This window comes from Saccopteryx bilineata, chromosome 2 (genome assembly GCF_036850765.1).
Source record: "Saccopteryx bilineata isolate mSacBil1 chromosome 2, mSacBil1_pri_phased_curated, whole genome shotgun sequence".
Taxonomy (NCBI): domain Eukaryota; kingdom Metazoa; phylum Chordata; class Mammalia; order Chiroptera; family Emballonuridae; genus Saccopteryx; species Saccopteryx bilineata.
The window spans coordinates 344,622,707-344,646,924 of NC_089491.1; the positions used below are offsets into that span (position 1 = coordinate 344,622,707).

Genomic DNA, 24,218 nt, shown 5'->3' on the forward strand with positions numbered 1-24,218 from the left:
TCTTTGACATCTTTATAAAAAACATTTTAAAACAATTTACTAAGTGAGCACTTCTGGTAAACACATCTATTCTCTTAAACACTAATCACTCAATGTAAACAGTAATGATAGCTTAGTCTCAGCCGGTCAATCTTAATATAAAACAACTAGAAACTGCAAAATAATCACATATTTTTACTGCTGACTAATATAAGAATTTCCCATTATGATCTTAGAACTTAACTATGCTCTTTTTTTTAACGGAGCACAAACAATCATAAGCTAATTCTTCTTCCTCCTTAGGGGAAAAGAATTAAGAGATAGGTCTTGGCCAGTTGGCTCAGTGGTAGAGCATCAGCCCAGCATGTGGATGTCCTGGATTCAATTCCCAGTCAGGGCACACAAGATAAGTGCCCATCTGCTTCTCTACCTCTCCCCCATCACTTCTCTCTCTCTGTCCCACAGCCATGGCTCAATCCGAGCAAGTTGGCTCCAGGAGCTGAGGATGGCACCATGGCCTCTGCCTCAGGCACTAAAATAGCTTGGTTGCTGAGCAGAAGAGCAGTGGTCCCAGATGGGCAGAGCATCGCCCCATAGAGGGCTTGCCGGGTGGTTCCTGGTTGGGGCACTAGCGAGAGTCTGTCTCTGCCTCCCCTCCTCTCAATTAAAAAAATGATTAGGGAAAATATTTCTAGAAGAAAGATTGAAAGAAGAGGAATAACACTGGGGAACAAAATTTTTGTTGCATTCACAAAAACACCTGTTCTTACCTAATTTGAGTGTGCTGATCTCAAATCTGACGTTAGTTTTTCTCTGTAAGCTACAGTTTTTTGCAATTCAAGATTTAGGTTTTCATCCTATTGTAAAATTTTCAACATTTAGTTTAACATAATGAAGTAGAATGTCTTCTTGGGCATCATCTTTGTGAAAATATAATTTATATAACGCAGTAAATACACTAATACACTAAAAGATATGATTGCATAGAATTTGTCTACAATTTCAAAACAGAACATATTAAAACATTTATTTTAATCATAAAATTTGTGCAAAACTTATTTAAATTCTATTCAGGCAAAAATTTGCTTTTATAGCTCTTGTGTTTGTGTACTTGTTGAGGACAATCTCATTTAATGTTCCAGCAGTAGTCTGCTTATCACTAACAGCTCCAAGATTTTTGGGATACTTATCAAGGTGACTGTTCAGGAAGTGAATCTTAACGCTCATGTTACATCCAATGTCGTGGAAAGCCAATAGCATCTTTTGAACCAGAAGTTTATATGATAGTTTTCTGCTTTTTTGTTGCCAAGGAAGTTCTTTGTAACTGCCACAAAAGACTGCCATGCTGCTTTCTCCTCCTTATTCATCTTCCTGGCAAATTCTTCGTCACGTATGAGGGTTCGAATTTGAGGTCCATCGAATACACCTGCTTTTATTTTCTCGAAAGACAAGACAGGAAAAGCAGAAATAGTATGTTGAAAGCATTCACTTTCTCTATTCAAAGCCTGAACAAACTGCTTCATTTAGCCAAGTTTGATGTGAAGTGGGGGGAAAATTATCTTGTCTCAATTAACTACAGGTTCATTCACAATATTCTGCATCCCTACTTCCAGAGCTTCACGTTTCGGCCACTCCTTCTGTGTCCAGTGTTTCTCCCGAGCTTGGCTGTCCCACAAACACAGAAAGCAAGGATACTTCGTGAAACCTCTCTGTTGTCCTATCAGGAAATTTACCATTTTAAGATCCACACAAATGATCCAGTTATGCTCCTCATACTTCAGAAAGTCGAGGACAATTTTTATGTCATTCTTACTAAGTCATTCAATTCGGGTTGGCTAAACTGCTGAGGGGTTAATGACTGTTTGGCATCAGAAGAAGATCCCTCAGATTCTACAACTATTTCCTCATGCATCTTATCAAAATACACTTGATCATCATGTTCATTTTCTTTGTCCTTAGAAGAAATAAAACCATTGAAAACTGGGACTGGGAGTGTCTCAGAGTGGGGGATAGGTCGTATTGCTAAAGGAATATTAGGATATGCGATCATATGCCGTTTTTTCATGCTGATGCCCTTTGTATGGATCAGACAGAAAAAAACAGTCACTGCTGTGGTCCTTAGGTTCACACCAAACCATGGGAATACCAAAAGGCATTCCTTTGCGTTTTCCTTTTGTCCAGTCACAAAGCATTTCCTCACAATTATGACACACAATATGAGGAGCCCAATTCTTGTCTTGATCGCCAAGGGAACTTGAAAATAGGCAATATATGCACGTGTCACAAATGATGAAATATTGCACCTTTGACATTGAAGTGTGTAACAGCCACATATATTACAGAAGGTGCCAGGACTATTCTTACATTTATGCCTACTCGAAGAAGCCATGATTCAATCTTAAAACAAAATAAGAGGGTGCTCTTTATCAGATAATAATTTTTTACATTTAAAAACAACTACAATTATGTAAAAGTGATGTTTGTAAAACATTAATTGCCTTGTGGCAATTCAATCCAAGAGTCGTTGCCCTTTAACTCCAATTTAAAAACCAATGCATGCCATTAACTGTAACAAAAAGAAATTAAAATTGCATAAAAACTAGAGCACGCACCAAAAAACGGATTTCAGATTTGGAATCAGCGATGCAGAAATATATAAAAACAGTTCTAAAACCTCATGCAACAGAAAGTGGGGGAAAATGTTCCCCAGTGATTGGATTCAGGCCAAAAGCAAGAATTCAAAATTTTACAGTGCATCTTCTCTGGGTCAAGAGTTACCAACCTGTGGATAAAAGCACGATTAGAGAGCCCAGTGCCTTGAGGAGGTGAACAAATGCCTTATTAACCCCATTTCTGAGCCGGCAAGTTATCTCAGGGCATTCTTAGAGATAAATTAATCTTAGTTGTTAAAACATAATTTATTAAGGAATGAAAAATCTCATTTTCAGCAGTAATTAAAAGGAGGCAGTTGCCTTGGAGTTTGGTCAGATACGGGAACGGCGGCGAGAGATTAGGCTGAGAGGAGACCAGTCGGAGGCGACGTGGGACGTATGGAGTTCAGCACAAAGGGTGGTCGTTAAGGGGTCTGCGTCTGAGTGTCCCGTTCTAACTTCCGTGTCACGGCCCTGCTTCCTTGTATGCTAGAACAGGTGAGAGAGATAGGAGTGGGAGGCATGAACTCGGGAGGCTGTTGGAGAGCCCAGGAAGGTGTGGCTCACCCAGGGTTTGCAGCTCTTATTGTTCGACATTATGTTTTTGAGGGAAAGTACAAATCTAGTTCACTAGATGCATTTAATTGCTGCTCAGAGTTAATGAATATGTCAAAAATATTTATCTCATCTTCTCTGAGTAGACATTTAGGTGGTTTATATATATTTCCTGTTTTAAAAAATTCTGCAGCGATCATTCACATGCCTCCTTGTACACACAGAAAACATCTCTCAGTGGCCCACCCCTAAGTGGAAAATCACTGGATCACAGAATATGCCCACTATTACTTTTGCGACATAAAAACTGAATTGACTGTACTGATGCACACAACTGTATTTTTTAAGTAACAAACTAAAGCAGACACGCTGGGCTCTCTTTATATTAAATAGGTATACAGGGGGCTTGATTATAAATCTGACACCATTGTTGGGCTGGAAGCAGCTTAGTAAAAATGAAAGGTACTGACCGTCAAGTGCTGTGACTCAGGGACACCAGTGAGGACTACCCCCGGGATGGAGGCTGACCACCCCTTCGTTTCTGCTCCTGTCTGTCTCCTGCAGTAAATGCTTGCGAACTCACCTCTTCAGAGCTGCGCCCCTGCTCTTTGTGTCAGTCAGTGTGCCTCCCTAACGGTAGGCACAGATATTCACAGTGACTGCCACCAATCTGCGTAATAACCACTCCTCGTTCACTTGTCTGTAGGCAACACTGAATGAGCACCAACTGTCACCACAAATACAGCAAAAACCAGGCACCATTCCAGCTCTCAAGGGGGCCACAGTCTAGATCTGCACAGTATGGCATACTAGAAAGCGTGGTGACCACTGGGCACTCCTGGTACTGAGTGTCTGAAATGTGACTACTGTAGTCTCAATGAAATGTGCAGTAAGTGTAAAATAAACACTGGGTTTTTGACAGTACAAAAGGATATCAAATTAATCATTATCAATTTTACATTGGTTATATGTTGAAGTGATAATATTCTGAATATAGCAGGTTACATAAGACAGTATGACAATTTCTCCTGCTTCTTTTTGCTTTTTTAATGTGGCTACAAGAAGACTTAGATGCATACCTGTGGCGCACACTGCGTTTATTTTAACCAGCGCTGGTCAAGAAGGTGTGAGACAAGTGTAACGACAGAGGGAGGTGTCACCTGAGGGGACTGATCACAAAGCCCACAGGAGCGTGCAGAAAGGACAGAGCCCCTCGGAAAGCCATGGGAACCAAGACCACAAATATAAAAATAGTGCTTTAATATTATTTTAAAAGTATGAGTGTGTTAAGTGGGAAAAATAAAAAGCAAAGAATGGAATCATGCCGGGCAGATGCCCAGAGGAGAGCAGAAACCACTGTTAGGGGACCTGGGCTAGACGGTCACACGGCTCTGGGGAAGCCTGGGCAAGACCAGACTTTTGATTTAAAAATACGACAATAATCATCTTTGTGTGTGTGTGTGTGTTATTCCTTCTTTGAGCAACTTTAGACAACTGAAATAAAACATTGAACACACAAAAAAGAAACAACCTATTATCTACCTCCTATTCCCTGTTACTTTACCTGCGAGTCTTCCATACCTTGAGAACTGCCAAATCTGACAAACAAGCAGCTGAGTAACACCCACGATAAAGGAAAACGGTACCCAGAACACAGCCCCTCTCATCCATTATACACAGGAACCTGTTACATCCCTAAGGAAAAAGCTGAAGGTATTTCATAACCTCGGGGCTTCTGCACAAGTCTTGACTCAAATCTGCATGAGCACCATAGGATTTTCATATTATAGCAGTTTTTTAAAAATACATAATATTATAGCTAGCTTTTCTCTATTCTAGAGCCTATAGGCAACTTTCCTTTTTTAATTATAAGAGATGCAAAATGAATGTTAATCAGCTTTGTGATGGACAGTAGGTTACACAAAGGCAAGACCAGGATGCCTCTTCTGAGCTCTAGTCCTTTCCCTTACACGGAGCATCACAGAAAACACTTTTATCTGTGTGAAAATAATAACAATAATAATAAAAACAATGAAAATGTAAAAACAGCACAAAGAAAAATAGTGAGATTTGTTTTTAGATGATCATCTTTAAAAACGGGACCCAAAAAATTAATTTCAACAGCTGGAAATTACATTTGTCTCAGGTTACACAAATGTTGCTGCTATTTGCAAACATGATGAATGGGGCACAGCTTGCAAGCATGATGGGTAAAAATAAATATTTCATTATGCAAAATGTGTTTCATTGTTGCGCTTGTAAATGTGAAACAATTATAAGTTCTGCATGGCGGACACATGCTGTTAGTCATTTCCACTGACTGGCAGGTAGTGGGTGTTTTGTTGTTGTTTTTCTTTCTTTTTTCTTTTTTTTGGCTGCAGTGCATCTGAAAATAACTTTTTTGATATCTGATGATAGAAACTAAAATAACTATCTCCTTTCCTGCTGAAGTAGGGAACTATTTCCCTCCCTACCACTATGATCCCTGGAACATAAAAAGCAACAGTAAGTAGAATTCAGTAATAAAAAGAAGCCAGTGCCCCAGGATGGGAAGGCAGAAATAATAAAAGATGCTTCCATTCTTTTTAAAAAGATGTATTCAAGCTTGTTTTAAAAATTCATAAGATATACAACCTCATAAATGCACAAAGAAGGACAATATAGCCCAAAGAAATGAACTGAGACAGAAATATTGATCTGTACAATATTTTTAATAAGCACATTGCCACGGTGTGCCCTCCAAACAAGCTGTCCTCACAGTGTGGCGATGGCCCACTTGTTCCTGGCTAAACCACCCGGGACCAGAGACAGAATGGTCCAGTCCTCAGGTAACACGAGCAATGCAAGAAGCCAAGAAGCCACATCCTAAATATTACTCTGCAGAAGGCTTTGGTTAGCTGGAATAAATTACCAAAAAGTTTAAAGAAGAAAATTTGAAAAGATGAGTGCTTTAAGTCATCAGTGTGGAGAAGTCTCTGTTCTTTCTCCATCCCAAAACAACAGAATGAAAAAACAAAATAGAAATTACACCTCAGAGAATGAAATAGAAATTATATCTTAGAGAAAACTAGGGGAACCCTCTCACCCAACCACAATACACCCCAAAGTGCTGCCGAAGGGGGTACCGCAGCAGGGGTAGACGCCGAGGGGTCCTTGGGCTCAAGATTCAGGTACAAAGTCAGTGCAGGAAACAGGAGGTAGTCAGTGCCGCAGACACGAGGTAGAGGACAGGGGGCGGGACTGAATCGTGAACAGCCTCTGTTGCCCACCACCGTGGCAGCCGTGAAAGGCACTGAACACTCTCAGTTCACAACCCAGTGTCTACAGCACGTCTGTGAACGGAGGAGTCCCTGCTCCCCTGCTGTCCCAGCCCCCACATCAGCCTATGTCAACTCAGTGGTCTGGGGGGAGTCAATTGATTCGAAGATCAATAAAAAGGAAAGAGCACAGGATCTCGAATAGACCAAAGCTTAAAGGAGAGAGAAAACAAGGGTGGAAGAAGAAAGACAAGAAGTAAAAAGGGAAACCCTGAGAAAAAGCCAGCAGTGAAATGCTGCCACCAGGCACATGATAATCAGACTAGAAATATCACTGCAATTCCAAGAACTTAATGAAAAAGTAAACACATTCAAAGGGATATAAGAGCTCTCGAAAGACAGGGCCAAATCACAGAAGATGAATTATGAGCCCACAAAATCCATCAAAGAAATTAAATCTAAACAAGAAGCTGATGGACGCAGAAGGAACTTCACTGAAAAGGACAAAGGACCGTGTAGTGTGAAAAACTAGACGGTTAGTCAAAACCGTCCAGGTGTATCATACATCAGAGTCAAGCGTTTTAAACAACAGGTGCATGTCAAGTTTATACCGTGGGCCCCATATCATTGTGAAACTGTCACAACTAATAAACAAATTCAGTAAAGGTACAGAAAAAAATAAACAAAAACTTGATGCCCTTCCTTTTCCTCTTTTTCTTTTTATACTTTGTCTAAAATCTTAAATTGCATTTGCAATCTTGATAAAAATATTGGGGTCAGACAGGTGGGTTGCCTTTTATTTTTTATTTGTTTTTCTTTTGGTGTTATCCTTAAGAAAGAGCCAGTGGAATACTGCATCTGGTTACAGAAACAGTCTACTCAGAGTCCTTATGCAGACAAAGAGGACCCGCCATGGTAAAGCATCCTTTCTGGGACCACTGACGCACTCCATTCATGAAGCTCAAAGATGCTGCAATGGTGGGAACTGCACGCTGTTCTTCCAGATAACAATTCTGATAATAACTTCTATTTATCAAGTAATTACTACCTTCCAGGTTCAGATATGATCACATTTTATCCTCACAGTAGTCCCATAAGGTAGCTTTGATCGTTTCTATTTATGAAATAAGAAAATACAGGCTCCCCACTGTAGACAACTAGGAAGCATACACATGCACACACAGCCCTTGGACCTGTGGTAGGGATGTTACGCTAGTCCCTCAGTGTCTGATAGGTTTTGGTATAAAAACTCTCACTGCCATTTAACTCCTTTTCAACCTCTATCTCCTTTTGAAATAATTATGTACACAGATGCTCCTCACCTTACACTGGGGCTATGTCTAGATAAACCCACTGCAAATTTCAAATATCCTAACTCAAAAACGCATTTAATATACTTAATCTAGCAAACATCACAGCTTAGCCTAGAGTGTGTTAATTTTATGGGATGAGAATTATATCTCAGTAAGCAGTTACAAGAAACAATAGACATTAAGATATAATTTAGCATCGTCTGATCTTCATTATTCTGATAACTCTTAATGTTTTTGATTGGGATGTTTGCTTTCCTTAGGTTTAATTTACAGCAGACTTGACACTCTGTCCTCACTTCTGGACATATCCACACAGTTTGGGCCTGTGGTCTCAGATCTCACACGTATCCCGATTACCTGGTGGCCCCAACTCCAACATTCTGGAGTCATAGATCTTAATTTTACTACACAGATCTTTGACATGTATTTCTGGGCTTGTACCTAAGTATTTTGATTTATTTGAAGTGATTTTAGTGACACTGTGTTTTAAATTTTGATTTTCACATGGTCATTGTCATTGTATACACATGTGATTGATTTGCATGTAAGGAAGGACCCTAATTTGAAAAGTGACACAGTTTGTTCCCATAGACAATAATGCCACACAGCAGAGCCCCTTCTTATTTAGGCAAAATCTTCCAATTGTTTTCATAATTTTTGAGGTTTTGTATAATGTTCATCCACATTATAAAAAATATTTAAATATAAGTTTATTTTGGGGGGGACATTTTAGAAATAAAATATTCAGTGAAAATAATTTTCTAAGGAAATGAGTGATCCAGAATACAAAATGATTTGGGAACCTATTTGTAGTATAATATATAATAACTTAATGTAAACTATAGTATAATTTATGTTTAATTTTTCTGTGTGCTGTTTTTTTAAACTAAGTTTGTTTTGATTTTGGGCTTAGTTCTAAATAAAAATCACCTTGCTCAGCCTTTGCCTCTGAATTACTCAATATCTCTCCTCCTCCTTGATAGACATTAACATTAAACATAGTGAATTAGACTTCTGGTTAATGACATTTCAAATGAAATTGCACATATTGATTTGCCCATTCAATCATCTATGTAAAAATATATATTAGGTGTATTCAGCAGTCAGGACACCCGGATTCATATCTGACGTCCTGCTGTGGATTTATGTGTTATTTTCTCAGTAACCTACAGTTTGCTATTCACTGATAAGACCTTCATTTATTGGTTAAAGTTGACTTTGCTGCCTTCACGCAATATTCACCACCACCCTTTATTGGATGCCGAGTTACGACCAACATAAAGAAAGAAAGCAGGGAGAGAAAGAAGAGGCAGAATAGACCATTTATTTTCATGCGTGTAGGTTGCCATTTAAATCCCAATTGTCAGGGTAAAGTCGAGTTTAATGGTCATCCTTAACCAGTTGGGGGGGTGATATGTGCAGTTTTATCCTTTCCATGTTGTGTTTTATGGATCTGTCCCATGTGGTTCAGCATAATGATGATTTAGTAACGGCATTTTATTATTCAAACTTGATGGATGGATTGGGAAGGGCTGTTTGCTTTATCCTTCCATTTCAGTATAACTAACAGTTTGACAACAGAGCAAGTCCCTGCCTGGTGTTGTCCACAGGCTACATTAAAGAATTCAATGGTTTTAGAATATTCAGAGAGTTGTACAACCATCATCACAGTAAATTTTAAAATATTTTTATCACTCCAGAAAGAAATCCCATACATCTTTGGACCTCTCCCTAACTGCCTACCCCTCAGCCCTGGGCATCCACAAATGTATTTAATTTCTGTAGACTTACCAGTTCTGGACGTTCCGTATGAAAGGAACCCTATGAGGTCTTTTGTGCCTGGATTCTTTCATGTAGCTTAATGTTTTTAAGGTTCATCCATGTTGTAGCACGTATCAGTATTTTATATCTTTTTATGGACAATTTTCCATTTTATGGACATACCACTCAATTGGTTATGCATTCAATAGTTAATGGACATTACGACTGTCTCCACTTTTTGGCTATTAAAAATAATGGTGCTAATCAACATTCATGTGCAAGTTCTGTGTGTGTTGACATGTTTTCATTTCTCTGGGGAATACACCTAGGGGAGAAATTTTTGGGTCAAATGGTAACTCCATATTTAATGAGCTGACAGAATACCTCTGGAAGGGACTTCATTATCTTACACTCTTACCAGCAGTGTATTTGAGTTATGACCTCTCCACACCCTTCCCAGCACAGATCAAACCTTCTGATGCCAATCACCCCAGTGGGTGGGAAGTGGACTCTCACTGACTTGCATTTCCCTGATGACCAATAATACAGTGCATCTACCTTTTCACGTGCATATTGGCTGTCTCTATATCTTTGTTGGAAATCTGTCCATTCAGATCCTTTGCACCTTTGTTTACTGGGTCATTTATCATCTTACTGGGTTGTAAGAGTTCTCTCTGCATTCCAGGCAGGTTCTCTCCAACAGTCTCTGATGGCCCACAGCATGCACGGTGCTGTATTCAGCACTGACGTACCAGACAATAGCCAAAAACCTTACCCCCATAAAAGGTAAGAGTCTACTTGTAAAGGCAACACACATTAGAGTAAGGATGGTACAGAAATGTTGAACCTAAAAGCCTAGGGAATCAGAGGTTGGTCCTGTAGGCAATGGTGACACCTTCAAAGCTTCTGAGTAGGGAGAGTAAGAACCTATGGAATGAATTCCAGAGATGAACAGGAAAGATAGAAAGAGGAAGCCACCAGAGGGAGGCACATTATTCTGAGATCAGCCGACACTGACTAGGACAGGATCAGTATCTAGAAGAGATTAGTTTTGGTAAGAGAAAAGAATGGATAAGCACCAGTCAAGAAAAAACTGACAACCCTGGTAAAAAGATCTAAGACTGAAAACAAAGGGAAGGGGGGATGGAGAATGGCTTCAAATAATGCATCTTAGTGAACAGCAAAGAAAGGTTAGTCCACAGAAATCTCCATTTTAAGAGAACGATGAGGTAGTTTCAAATTTGCTGAGTAACAGATATACATAGAAACATCCAGTGGTGAATATACTTCGGGCCAAAAATAACAGAGCTGGTGTCAGCAATGTGAAAACAAATCGTAATCCGATATGGAAAGTTAACAACTAAAACAATTCTGTGTGATGCAAACCGCCCCTCCCCCCATGCAAAACTTCCATACTGTTTAATTAAAATGACCAATTGCTGTTCTCCAAGCAACATTATAAAACAGAACTGGCGAGTTGCAGGGAAGGAGGTAATACACAGTTGAAAAGCACTGGTTTAGGCACAGACTGTAGGTAGTAAAAAGTTGAAAGCACACTAGTAAACATGAAGAAATACTAAAATACAGCCTCCATTCCTGACATTAGAGTGACCACTCAAGTCCTGAGGAATCAAGTCCTGATTACTCCCCATGATCGCTATCCTTACAGTGCTAATGGATCTAAATCTCCTGAAAATTTCTCTCACATTATTTGATACTATATAATTTTTATCACCCAAAGCTCTAAGGAACATTGGTTCATTCATCCTTATAAAATCTGTTCAGGAAAGATGTCGTTTCCCTGAGAGAATAAAATAAGAACTAAAGGAATTTCTGAAATTGGAAGATGCTCTCTACATCATCCAGATGTGGGAATTTAGTTTTTGTTGTTTAGGCATATTGAAAAATATATATTTGTGTTTTCCCTTCACAATATTGGTTACCTACAGACTTATTTTCTAGATACTGATGGGTCAAGATAGATTTTCCAATTCTTTAATTTTCTTCAGTATTAACATAATTATTTATTAGTTTATTTGACAAAGTTCCCAACAGCTACTTCAAAACTTGAAAGTTCCTCTATCATCTATAATATCATTTAAGGTTCCAAATAACAAAGGGAGTAAATAAAAATGGGCAAGAATCACACAAATTTGGAGAAACCAGTCAGAAATACAACCAATTTCACAAGTTAATAACAAATAAAAGCACATCTGATTACCAATGTTGTAAGAAGACGAGAGTTAAGAGGTAAACATGGATTAACTTGTTTTGGAGAAATGTTTCTTCTCTCTTTTATTTATGGTACCAGAGCAGAAAATGTGCTCTTTCGAGAGGTCAAATGAAATAAAGATAACAATGGTATCCAACTAGTCAGTCAAGGGTGATAAAACCTCCCAGTTCAATGAGCCAAACATCAATTAGATGTGGGCTAATGACTGTCTTAACATAGCAGGAGCACTGGTAATAACAAGTTCAGTGATAAACACTCTTCCACAGATATTTTAAAGTTCATTCAACGTTACAATTTTTAATTGCATAATTGTAAATAACTTGCTATTTATCGCTGTAGCTATTCCTCACTTATTTTGCTGACGTATTTATTATTGGTTTGCTTTAAAAGAAGTTGCACGGCCCTGGCCGGTTGGCTCAGCGGTAGAGCGTCGGTCTAGTGTGTGGAGGACTCGGGTTCGATTCCTGGCCAGGGCACACAGGAGAAGCGCCAATTTGCTTCTCCACCCCTCCGCCGCGCTTTCCTCTCTGTCTCTCTCTTCCCCTCCCGCAGCCAAGGCTCCACTGGAGCAAAGATGGCCCGGGCGCTGGGGATGGCTCTGTGGCCTCTGCCTCAGGCGCTAGAGTGGCTCTGGTCGCAATATGGCGACGCCCAGGATGGGCAGAGCATCGCCCCCTGGTGGGCAGAGCTTCGCCCCATGGTGGGCGTGCCAGGTGGATCCCGGTCGGGTGCATGCGGGAGTCTGTCTGACTATCTCTCCCTGTTTCCAGCTTCAGAAAAATGCAAAAAAAAAAAAAAAGTTACAGAACTAGATTGGTAGCATTCATTAAATGCTACCAATGAAAGAGCAGGATTTCAACCAACTGTTAGTAATGTTTACTTGTACATGAAATGCTACTAAAATTTATTGAAGTGACACTATCCATTCAACAGGATACATTTCCTTTCATTTTGATTCAGACTGAATATGAAGCAGGTGAAAATACAGTTGGGTCAATTTTCAAAAATAAGTGAGTTCAGGAGTCTACAAGTTCAAGATAAAGGTGTCAGAAGGGGATACCCTCCTTAGCCTCTCCCTTTGGCTTACAGACCGCTGTATCCTCACAGGGCCATTCCTCAGGGGGTGCCATCCCTGGCATCTCTTCTTACAACCTATTGCATTAGGACCCCCACCCTATGACACCATAATCACCTCTCTAACGGTGCCATCTCCAAATACTGTCACTTGGGGCTTTGGGCTTCAACATATGATGGGGGGTGAAAACAATTCAGTCCATAACAATACCAGACTTTTACTTGCAGGGAGTATAGTGACGCGTGCAGACAGTGGGACTGCACACCGGACACTGGGCTGTAAAATGCTTTGAGAACAAGACCCACATCTACCTCACTGGGACCCAAACCCTGCACACCACTCAACACAGATAGGGCTCAAAAATCATAGATTAAATAACAAAATAAAATGGAAATTTTTTTTGCATCTCAGTAAACACATTAGGTGATGTAATCCTGTGAAACTTGATATTTAAAACTGACTCTTCTCTTTTAGAGTTTCACGTGCAACATCTCATAAAAAGTGCCATGGAATTAGGAAGCACAGCATAAGATTTATAAGTGCATTTCAAATATAAAATACTTGAAATTTTGGAGCAATTCCGTGAATGCCCTGTAATATTGAGATTAATAAAACAGAAAGGCACAGGAGAGAACCCTGAGAAAGAAAGTAACATGGGAGTCCTTATTACCTGGAAATAAATGTATAATAATGCCCAGAATGAGAAAAGATCTAATTTGGTAGAAATGCACCACCATCTTGGGGATGGGAGCAGCAGAATGTGTCTCTGGCCTCATATCAAACAACACATATTTCGTTCGGCACCACTAATAAATTAAATGTCTCCAGTATTGAAGTAATCTCTTTACCGTCCCTGAGTGTTTCTGTGTGGCTGGTGTAGCTCTTTTCTCCCAGCCTTATTTACAGGGACTGCAGCTCCTATGTGACTATTCTTGCTTAATGGACTTGAACCAAGTATGCAAATTGCTCATCAGATCTTTGGCTCAATGTTCTCTTAAATGTGCTTAAAGCATAAGTTCTGTGAAACCCGAAGCACAGAAAATGACAAAAGTAGTGTCGATTTGGTAGTTCAGTAAACTGCGATAAGCCTAACTATTATTGGCGTCTTAAGTCTAATGACTGAGCTGCTCATCACTAGAGCAGATGCCTCCCAGATCGTCCTAAATGAAATTTCAGTATCCTAAAACCTAGAATTTTCCAAGCTAATGTTCCTGCTGGGTCTTTGCAGGGATTCATTGAAATGACAAAAGTATACAGGATACTCTATCCAGGTAGTCCTAATCAGCAAATCCTTAAAGACTAAACTCAACATAACTACACAGCAAAGAAGCCTCCTTAGATGGTCTCACTGTCTCACTTCTATGGAGATGCTGCCCTCAGATGTGTCAAACAATTCACACTGAGTGTGTTCTACTGGATATGTTTAAAAACAGGGTATCCCCCCCCCCCCGAGTTCCTCCTCCTACCAGCTTCAACGACTGGTTTACCCTCCGATTCTCCCTGCGTGCCCCATTCAGCTTGTCCCAAACATCACCAGGAAACCCTAGGTGTAGAAAGAAGGAGCAGGCACAGACATCACACTGTATCTTGTGTCTCCCAGGGGTGTCTTTTTTCCAAAGACCCCAAGCAGCTATGACCTAAACCTCACAGCTCAGGGAGGTTCAGCTTCCTCCAAAGACCAGCACTGCCACAAATGTTCCAGTGGTGTTTTCCATCTGTAATTGTACACAAGGAGTGACCAGGGAGATCTTCTTTAACTCACGTGTAGTCAATTAACTAGCACAACCTTGAGTAAACACTCAGATGAAATCCTGAAACGGTGTATTCTAAGGGAGAAGCCACTACAGCATGTGGGACAAAAACGGAACAGACACACAAATGCTTCTCTACCACAAAGCAGTACATGGAGCCTAAACTTGAAAGCGGAGCCAGGATAAAAACCAGTTTCCAGATTCCTACAGGTCTGACGGGCTCTCCAGCATGGGAGGAAATGAAGGCAGACTATGTCACCTTCCGCGACTGCGTCTCCACAGCCTGCTCTTTCAGGAAATACCTCCACTCGCTGCGGAAACCCCAATCCATTGAGCTGCATCCTACTTTCTTCTGGCCTCTCTCGGAAAAAATGAAAAAGTGCCTTTTCTTGGAAGAAGAGAGACAGAAACATAAAACCACAGCTTCTGATACTAGAATCACAAAAGCGCTATTCCCTTTCCTTGGTGTTTATTAACAGATCTGCTTTTTGTGGGGCTTAATGGACCCCGAATGCAGATTATCTCAGAGGTACATGGGAGAGAACTTCAGGAACATTCTTTCGGAAATGCGAATTTTCTAACCAATTCCATCCATTTGATACCTTAGCTACCTTCCCTTCTCTCCACATATGTGTGTATATAGACTGACCAAGTGATCATTTTGTATGCAAATCAAATGGTTAGTTGGTGTCTGCCAGGCATGGGAATTTTTCAAATCAAAACCTCTTCAGGAAAACTAAGGAAATGAACTTCTTTCAGCTAAAAAACCTACACCATCTCATACCCTGTGCAAAACAGGACCCTTCACCCCTCAAATATGAGACTTCTTAAGATGTAGTTTTTATTTTCCAAGGTTCCTAACAGATTCTATCAGTGGTTATTTTGTCTCTAACATTTGAGACAAAACACAGTTGTTCACACTTTCCTAAAAATATAATAAAACCTGATAGAAGTTCAGAGAAAAATGAATGTATCTACAGTTCTTTGATGTTAGCAATAGGAACATATTAAATTCACTCTTTCACTTACTCTAATTAGTAAGCAATTAAGTGCCAGTCACATTCTAGGCACTAGAGATAAGGTGACAAAAAGACCTAACATCTTTATAGCACTCTAATAACCACCTAATTACAAGCAAGCAAGCAAGCAGGAAGTGCACTGGAAGATTAGTTAATGGTTAAAAATTTTTCCAACTTTGAGGGCCATGTTCGTACAAATACAATGTGAAATTTTAAGTTGGCTAACTTAAAGATGGACACATTTAGAATACCATGAGTTTTCATCATAGTCGTATAGGACAAGAAAAATTCGTCATACAAAATCTGTGATGATTTATTCCCTCTAAGATCTGCACAACCTCTGTCCACTGATTAGGCTTGTTAACAAAACATCTGCATTCTGAGACACATAACCTTAGTGTTGAGAATGCTCAGATATTCTGCAGTGATGAGAGAGGGTAAAGAATAGACATCAATACATTGAGAATCAAGTTCTTCTGCCTATCTATTATTTGCCCTAAAACTTACACTGGTAACTGAGCAGAAGTAACCCTTTGGAAAACAACAACAACAAAAGGAAACTTCAAGATTTCATGGGAGAGCAGAGGTTCAGAACAGCAAATGATATTTAATATTATTTCCTAGGCTGGAGTTCATGATATAAAAGTCAAAGAATAACAAATAGTTAAGAAAGCCAGTTTCTTACATGAAACCTCACAGAAGTATTAATTCTGCAAAACTAGTCCGTTTTTAACTCTATTTTTCAGCATCCCTGGAGTATCTAATATTCTGGTGGCAGATCTTGTTTAATTTTGCAAATCTGGTCACCCTGCAGATATCTCATTATTGGAAGCTGGGAAGACGGAGACTTGAGATGCCTTTTGTTGTCACTGTGCCAAAAATATTTGCACTGGAACTAAGAGTTGTTGAGGACTCAGGATTAACATCCACTCAGTAGTTCTGAAATACACTGAGTGATGCTACTTGGGGGTCCCATGCTGAGGAAACCACATATATTAACAAGTTAACAGACAAGCAATAATAGATTCTTCTGAAAATTCAATAACTAAGTCACCTTATTTTGAAAATCACTTTTTGCTATTATGTTTTGGTTCTGGGATATTTAATAGTCATGTTACTCAATCCCAAATAGAGTAGAAAGCTAAGAACTATACACAGTAATTAAGATTACCTTTGCTCCAAAGATGACGAAAACTTTTGTCCAAAGGCTGATTCAGAATCACAAGGCAATATTTCAAGTTTCCTATGGAAAAAAGAGATAATAAGTAGGTAAACTGAGTCTACTGTTTCCCGCATTTGTGTCCAGAACCATATTTTACAGGTCCAGATCATCAACCCACACGGCAGAACTGATCACTTGTACCTCCCAGTGGTGGCTCCTAACAGCCTTCAAATACAATCTAGCCAGCATTGACAAGAATTTAGCAGAGGGAGGGAAAAGTGAGGGGTGGGGGGAGGAAGGAAGGGAAGAAGGGAGGGAGGCAGGCAGGCAGGAAGGTTATTAAAAGATATGAACTTTGGATTTATATCAGTTATCACAAATGATAACCTTTAGGTATACGGAGTGGAGGATCTCAACCTCACTGTGTGTCAGTCACAGAGCTGCATCCCTAGAGACTCTGATCCATGTTCCTGAATTCAGCCTGCGCATCATAATTTTTTAAAAGCACCATAAGAGAGCCCAGCAGGTTACCAAAGTTGAGAACCTGGTGTGGTACCTTAAAATATTAACTAATAACTGTGGAAAGCTATCATAAACAGCAATATTATTTGAAAATACTGTTCAACTTTACCTTTTCCCTTTTAATTATTGTTTTGTGGGAAAAATATGTATAGCATACCATAAAAATTATGTTGTTTTTTAATAAAACATAAATGGTTTAACTAATAATGTTATCAAATTTTTTTAAAAGAAAAGAATTAAAGACCAGTACTTTAATGAAAACACTTTAAAATGAAGCACAACTTATAATAGAAAAAAAGTACTGAAGTACATTAGCAAGTTATCAATAGTTTATGATCTCTGTTCAATATATATATATATATTATATATATATGGAACTCAGATAAAATCATTATAGCCAAAACACATGCCAGTTGTTATATATAAAATAACTATTTTGTTAGAGGACCAAAAACCATTATTATGAATTTCTCATCCCTGAAAGTATTTCAATTAAGTAATGTAAACCGTAGGGCACAGAGTTTTATTTTCATATTGTACAACCTTTATATATAAGAGAATATTTTTTCTAGTGTGCTCTGGGAAATCAAAACTGTCAAGCCAATTTTTCCTCTGTGGAAATTAATTGTATGTGGACAAAGCAGCGCTTTAAAACTCTGAACAAATATTCCATACCAAAGTCTATTAAAATGATCGAATTACCAATAGACTTAAGAATTTGTAAGTCATATAAAAAATTGCTTCTGAGAAAGTGAACACAGACACAAACAGGTATTTCTCTGCAAAATCTCTCTGGTCCCCCCACACCAAGGGTAATTATTTGATATACCCTAAAGATACCCCACCCACTGGCCACACGTCCTGGTCTAGATGATACATTAGATCAGGGGTCGGGAACCTATGGCTCGTGAGCCAGATGTGGCTCTTTTGATGGCTGCATCTGGCTCGCAGACAAATCTTTAATACAAATAATAATGTTAAAAATATAAAACATTCTCATTTATTACAATCCATTCATTTCCTACCGCTCATGTTCATGGTTGCAGGTGGCTGAAGCCAATCACAGCTGTCCTCCGGGACAACACCAAATTTTTATTGGATAATGTATAATGTACACGGGTCGTTGTATGGCTCTCATGAAATTACATTTTATAATATGTGGCGTCATGGCTCTCTCAGCCAAAAAGGTTCCCAACCCCTGCATTAGATGGTCACTCTACTCTACACCATCTTCAGACACTATCTCTGTCTCAATCTTCAGGAAAACCCACTTCAATGAGGTTTTCATCCCACTACTTCCTGAACTACTATCAGGGTCATCGATGACCTGCTATTGTAGAAGTCAAGGGCTATATCTCAATTGTCACCTTGGCCAACACAGCTCACTAGCAAAACAGAGCACGTCACTTTCTGCACTGTTCCTTCTTGAATCATGGTCTTCCTTCAACTGCTTGGAAACCACTCTTTGTTGGCTCTCTTCATATCTGTCTGGCCACTCCTTCTCAGTTTCCATTTTCACTTCTCATCTGAGCAGAAAGCCCTCAATAAAGACTTGAATAAATGTCGAGCACCCCCAGCTTCTAATCCAGAAGTGCTCTAGGTGTCTCTCCTGCGACTTTTTTCTATCAGTCTATATTGACTACCAAGTACTGCCCTCTAGACTCATGGGCACAAATACCATGCATAATGATGGCTTCCATATTCATGTCTCCAACCTGAGGCTTTCCCCTGCAAACTCCAGAACTGTGTTTCATTGCTTACTCAGCAGCTCCACTTGAATATGTAACAGACATCTCAAACTTAACATGCCCAGAATGAAAGAAAAATCTTAAAGAAAGAGGAGATGGTCCATAGGAGTCCAACCATATGATTAGTTTGGAAATATTTCCTGTGAGAACAGATTAAGCCTTTTTAAGCTAAATGGCTGTCTACATTAACTACCTATTTAAGAAGAAAGAAATCCATGTAACGACAGTGAGCCCCCAAAACATGGACTAGTTATCATTATTCAACCACTGAGGTTGGAAGCATAATAGATTCTGAAAGGTTAAGTCAATTTCCATCTAAGATCATTACCTCCCATGATGCAACAGAAATGGGTCTGTCCAAGTTTGGTAATCCTAATATGATATAAAACTATGCCACTGCGAACAAACTGCCCCAATAAATTTTCACAGGCATCCACATATGATAGAAAGGCAGGTTAGTTCAGAAAAAAGAATTTTTTGTATTTCACAACCTAGTAAGCCTTTATCGTGTAAGAAGTAGAGAGCACAGGGGGTGGAGGTTAAGTCTGACAAAGTTTTGAGTCTTTCTTGACATAAAAGGAGAAGACTATATACCAAGAAACATTTTCTTTACCCTTGCAAAGGTTAGCCATCTCATTGTTCCCAATAAACACATCCTCACTAAAACCCAAATGAAGAAGCCAAGTTCTTTACTTCGACCCACTGACACCTCCCAAGTTGCTGGCAGAGTTCAAAGCTGCTCTGTCAGCTGTCTGAGCTCTGGGGACCTGGGCCACAATAAACTGTTTCCTGTCAGTCAAGAAAATCAATCCCTGCCTAGCAAACTGTAGACGCAATGTCATAACCTTAAGGGTTCATCATAAAGGACTAAAAAATTATAGCCCATCACTCCAGTTTTGACACATTGACAGCCTGGCCCACAATAATGCTCACACTTGAGAAGTTGGTTTAAAAATGCTTTTTGAAGGCAGAATGCATCACAGTTTGGCAAGTGCTTCTAAAACAAAGAGAAGGTCCTCCCTTTCCTCCTTAGGCTACTCCTGTAAGCTCTAGCCACGTCTGACCACCTGAAAAGGCTCAGGGTCCCTCCCACTGCCCAGCACAGGAGGGTCAGAGAGGTTCATCACGCCAGCACACTCTCCCTTCTGCACACCTCCCAGTGAGGCATGGCTGGGTACAGGGAGGAGTGTTTTGCGTGGGTTTTGCAGGTTTGGGGCTTCACATGTAACGACTCTATGAATGTATAATATTCATTTTTATATAAAATAATGTATGATATTCTGTTTTAATATTCCTTGAACAGAATTTTGATTCAAGAATCATACCAATATTTATAATCAATATAAGTTGACATTAAGCTGAACTGGGACACAGAGCACAGACTGATGTTCTCTGAGACCTACAATTTGTTAGGAGAAAACAACTGGCTCTATTTGGAATTTCAGAGTTTACTAAGCACGTTCAACTGCCTTCTGAAATGGACACTGATTCCATAGCACATCACCTTAGGGTCACAAGACTTCTGAGAAGAAGAGGAGGAAGAGGAAAAGGAGGAGGAAGTGGAGGAGGAAGAGGTGGAGGAAGAGGAAGAAGAAGAAGAGGAAGAAGAAGAGGAAGAGGAAGAAGAAGAGGAAGAGGAGGAGGAAGAGGAAGAAGAAGAGGAGGAAGAGGAGGAGGAAGAGGAAGGGGAAGAAGAAGAGGAAGAGGAGGAGGAAGAAGTGGAGGAAGGGGAAGAAGTAGAAGAAGAATACATAGATTTAAATTAAAAATAACTGTACTGTGAATTCTGGTCACATACACACGATTTCGTCATACCAAGAGTAGAAGCCACACTGGAGGAAATCTTACTAAACTCAGGGTTGGTGGGCATTTTTATCTTGGGCACTATAAGTTTCTCGTTTACTGCTTTCTTTCTTTTTTTTTTCCATAGAGTAAATATACACAAAATAGTCTGTAAGCCAAGATAGCCAAGGGTTTGTTTTTAATAGAAAAATAATGGAAACAACCCACTAGCACAGGACTGGACTATGTCTCATGCAGAACAATTCCACATGCTCTAACATGGGAAAATCTCCAAGATAAAAATAAGTGGAAAAAGCAAGATGCAAACACTGAAGAAGATAGTTAACAATCTTTAAATACCACATTGGAATACAACAAGGACTCAGTAAAATAACAGGTTATTTGGGTTTCAGAGTGAATATTAAAAACAGATAATTTGTGAAACTCTATCTAATGTTTTTCCTCCAAGAATCACTAAGTAACTTATTCTAATTAAACTGAGTAAATTTTAAAGTTGTTTTTGTTTGTTTTTTAAGCCAGGGAAAGAACATAGGACAGAATTCTCAGGACAGCCAAGGGAGGAAGAAGGTACTCACTTACTTTAAAGACCAAAATAGAGTTTTTCCTCCAGTGAAACGTGTTGGAGAGAACTCAGAAAACATTTAGTCTTCAAAGCTTAAGGAAATACTTTTAGAAATCAGTGTTATGCTTAAGAATTCTATTAGCATTTTCCTACTTCTCTCACATAGAGCATTTCTTTTCATCAAGGGTTATCAGACATGAACTTGGAAAAAGTTGTCACATGATAAAGCCAATTACTTTAGAGAATGGGAATGGAAATGAGGAGGGGAGAGGGAAATTGTTCACTTTTTCTGTATTTGCCTTTGTATCATATAAGTGCTCAAATCAAGTCTGTGTTTGCTACATTTAAAAGCTTTTTTTTAAAGGTTAGAAAGGGGAATTTGTAAGCAAATTCATTAATTGTTCTCACCTGTAAACCCCAGTATTTAATTCTTTCTGCTAATAGTTACACACTTTTCCTTTAAAAACAGTTTGAATACTTCATATGTAGAAGAAAATAAGTTACTCATCTACTTTCTCTTCAAATTTTCACCTAGGCCCAGGCACAAAGGAGTCATGAAATAACTGTTTCTAACTTGGACTTTAAAAATATTCACTGCGAAACTAAGAGACATTGATAAGAGTGTGGTGGTTACGGGGGGGAGGGGGGAATGGGAGAGGGAAAGAGGGTGGGGAGGGGCACAAAGAAAACAAGATAGAAGGTGACAGAGGACAATCTGACTTTGGGTGGTGGGTATGCAACATAATTGAACGACAAGATAACCTGGACTTGTTATCTTTGAATATATGTATCCTGATTTATTGATGTCACCCCATTAAAAAAATAAAATTATTTAAAAAAAATATATTCACTGCACTGTTTCCGGTTATCACTGAAACAGTTACCCCCAAAAGTACACATACACTCATGCACAGAAACCTAGAACATTCTAAAAGCATGGTTAGATCTCTTCCCAATTGATATTCAAGACTTTCTATGTTTTTACAAAGTTATTTCCGATGTCACCATACCTTGTAAGAACAAAAACACAATCTTAGAACACAACTGAGATAGAGTGTAGGGTGGAATGGCTGTAATGATAAGGGCTAGGGACTGTCACGCAGATACGAAGACCAACCCCAATGGGTTTATGGCTCAGAGCCAGCAAAGACCAGCTGGGATCCAACATGGCGACTAATGTCACCTTGAGGTAACCCCTGCCCTCATGGTAATCCATCAGCATCCTAAACGACACATCCCAGCCTCCCATGATTGAAATGGAAAGCCCATCTGAAAACACAAAATGGCCAAGAGGGCTTGCCCCCTTTTCAGTCCCTACTGCTTTCCTGGGAAGAATCCTGGATGCTCCTCCCCTTATTGACGGCCCCATCCCTCCACTAAATGAGCCTCAACTAAAGCAGTGACTGCCCCCAGGAAGGGGCTGCTCTAGAGGTGAAGTAGCCCACCCTGTCTCACTGTCTCACTGGTAAACATGCCTTCATGTTCAACTCTCTGCTGGTTCGTGTGTCAGTTCTTTCCTGAGGAAAGCCAAGAACCCAAGTGGGTCAGACCTTCCAGTCCCCAACCCCCAGAAAGCCTGCATCACAATGAGCTCAACATACTGTCCCCTAAGTCAGTGTTTTTCAACCAGTGTGCCGTGAGACATGGTCAAATGTGAGTATAAATACATTTAGAAACTATATTATTAACTATATGTATAATAGGTACTGTGTTAGAGTGTCATTTTGTGTCATTTTGGTAGGTGGTGTGCCTCAGGATTTTGTAAATGTAAAAAATGTGCCGCAGCTCAAAAAAGGTTGAAAATCACTGCCCTAAGTTAGTGCATATGACCCATTTCTAACTCAGCTATAAACTGAATTCTATTCCTATGGCATTTGTTATAAAGTCAGGCATTGATTCTCAAGCTGGGGGAAGGAAAACTCCAAAGACTTACAGGCCCAGTTAATAATCAGTAAAGATTGTAATTGAGTTGCAATTACATGGCTGGAAGGTTTCTGTCTGAGCTGGACCCACCCCCACCCCAACCCCACCCCCACGCGCACCCAGAGATGACATGGGCAGAAGGGAATACAATGGCTCTTTCCTCCCCTTTCCCTAGCAGGACACACATAAAATAGTTGTCATACCCTGGGCACATGTCCATAAGCCAGACTATAACTTTACCTCTTTCTATACCTTTAAAGGAAGCATATCAGAATGCAAAAGTACCAAAAATGTTATAAGGTGGACATATTAGTAAACTTATACTGTGAATCACTGGCCCAAAGAGCTAAGCGTGGGGCAAAGCCCTGGTTTCTAGCCTTTGCCAATTTCCATGCTGCCAACACCCCACATGGCCATCTCCAAGCTAACAAATGGCTCTCCAATCTCCTGAGTATTTAGCATCAGCTGGGGAACTTCTTTAGCAACAACTGGTTTGAAATAAAATAATAATGCCTTGGACATTATTTCTAGTAACTTTTAATAGAGAAAATGCAGTCTTTAGTTCTTGACTGTACATAAATAAAATTTTAATAATCACTGTTATCTTAAAATGCCATTAGAATAAAGAAGTCATTACTCCAGGGGAACAGAGGCCAGGGGCACAGAAGGCCCACCCCAGCAGTGCGAAGGTGGGTACGAATGCCCTGGGCAGAAACAGTGGGGCACTCTGGGCAGAGAAAGCACCGTCTGCAAAAGAGGGTCAAACTAAAGAGGGTAAAGCACACGCTAAAAACTTGTAGGCTGTTGTGAAGGTGAGAGAAGAGTTAAAGTAACTAAAGAAAGAGACGGTTCATTCCAGAGGGTATAATGTCTTGGTAACCCAGGTAAGCAAGTCTTGGAGAAC

General features: G+C 39.7%; 1 protein-coding gene across 3 annotated transcripts in view; it reads right to left on the reverse strand.

Moving 5' to 3' along the window:
• Positions 1–24,218, reverse strand: part of TPK1 (thiamin pyrophosphokinase 1) — a 163,539-nt gene that overhangs the window by 110,112 nt on the left and 29,209 nt on the right. For all 3 annotated transcript variants that reach the window (XM_066262522.1, XM_066262521.1, XM_066262523.1), the window contains one exon: positions 16,766–16,837. In XM_066262522.1, coding sequence (XP_066118619.1) covers positions 16,766–16,837 — 72 coding nt within the window. The remainder of the gene's footprint in view (positions 1–16,765; positions 16,838–24,218) is intronic.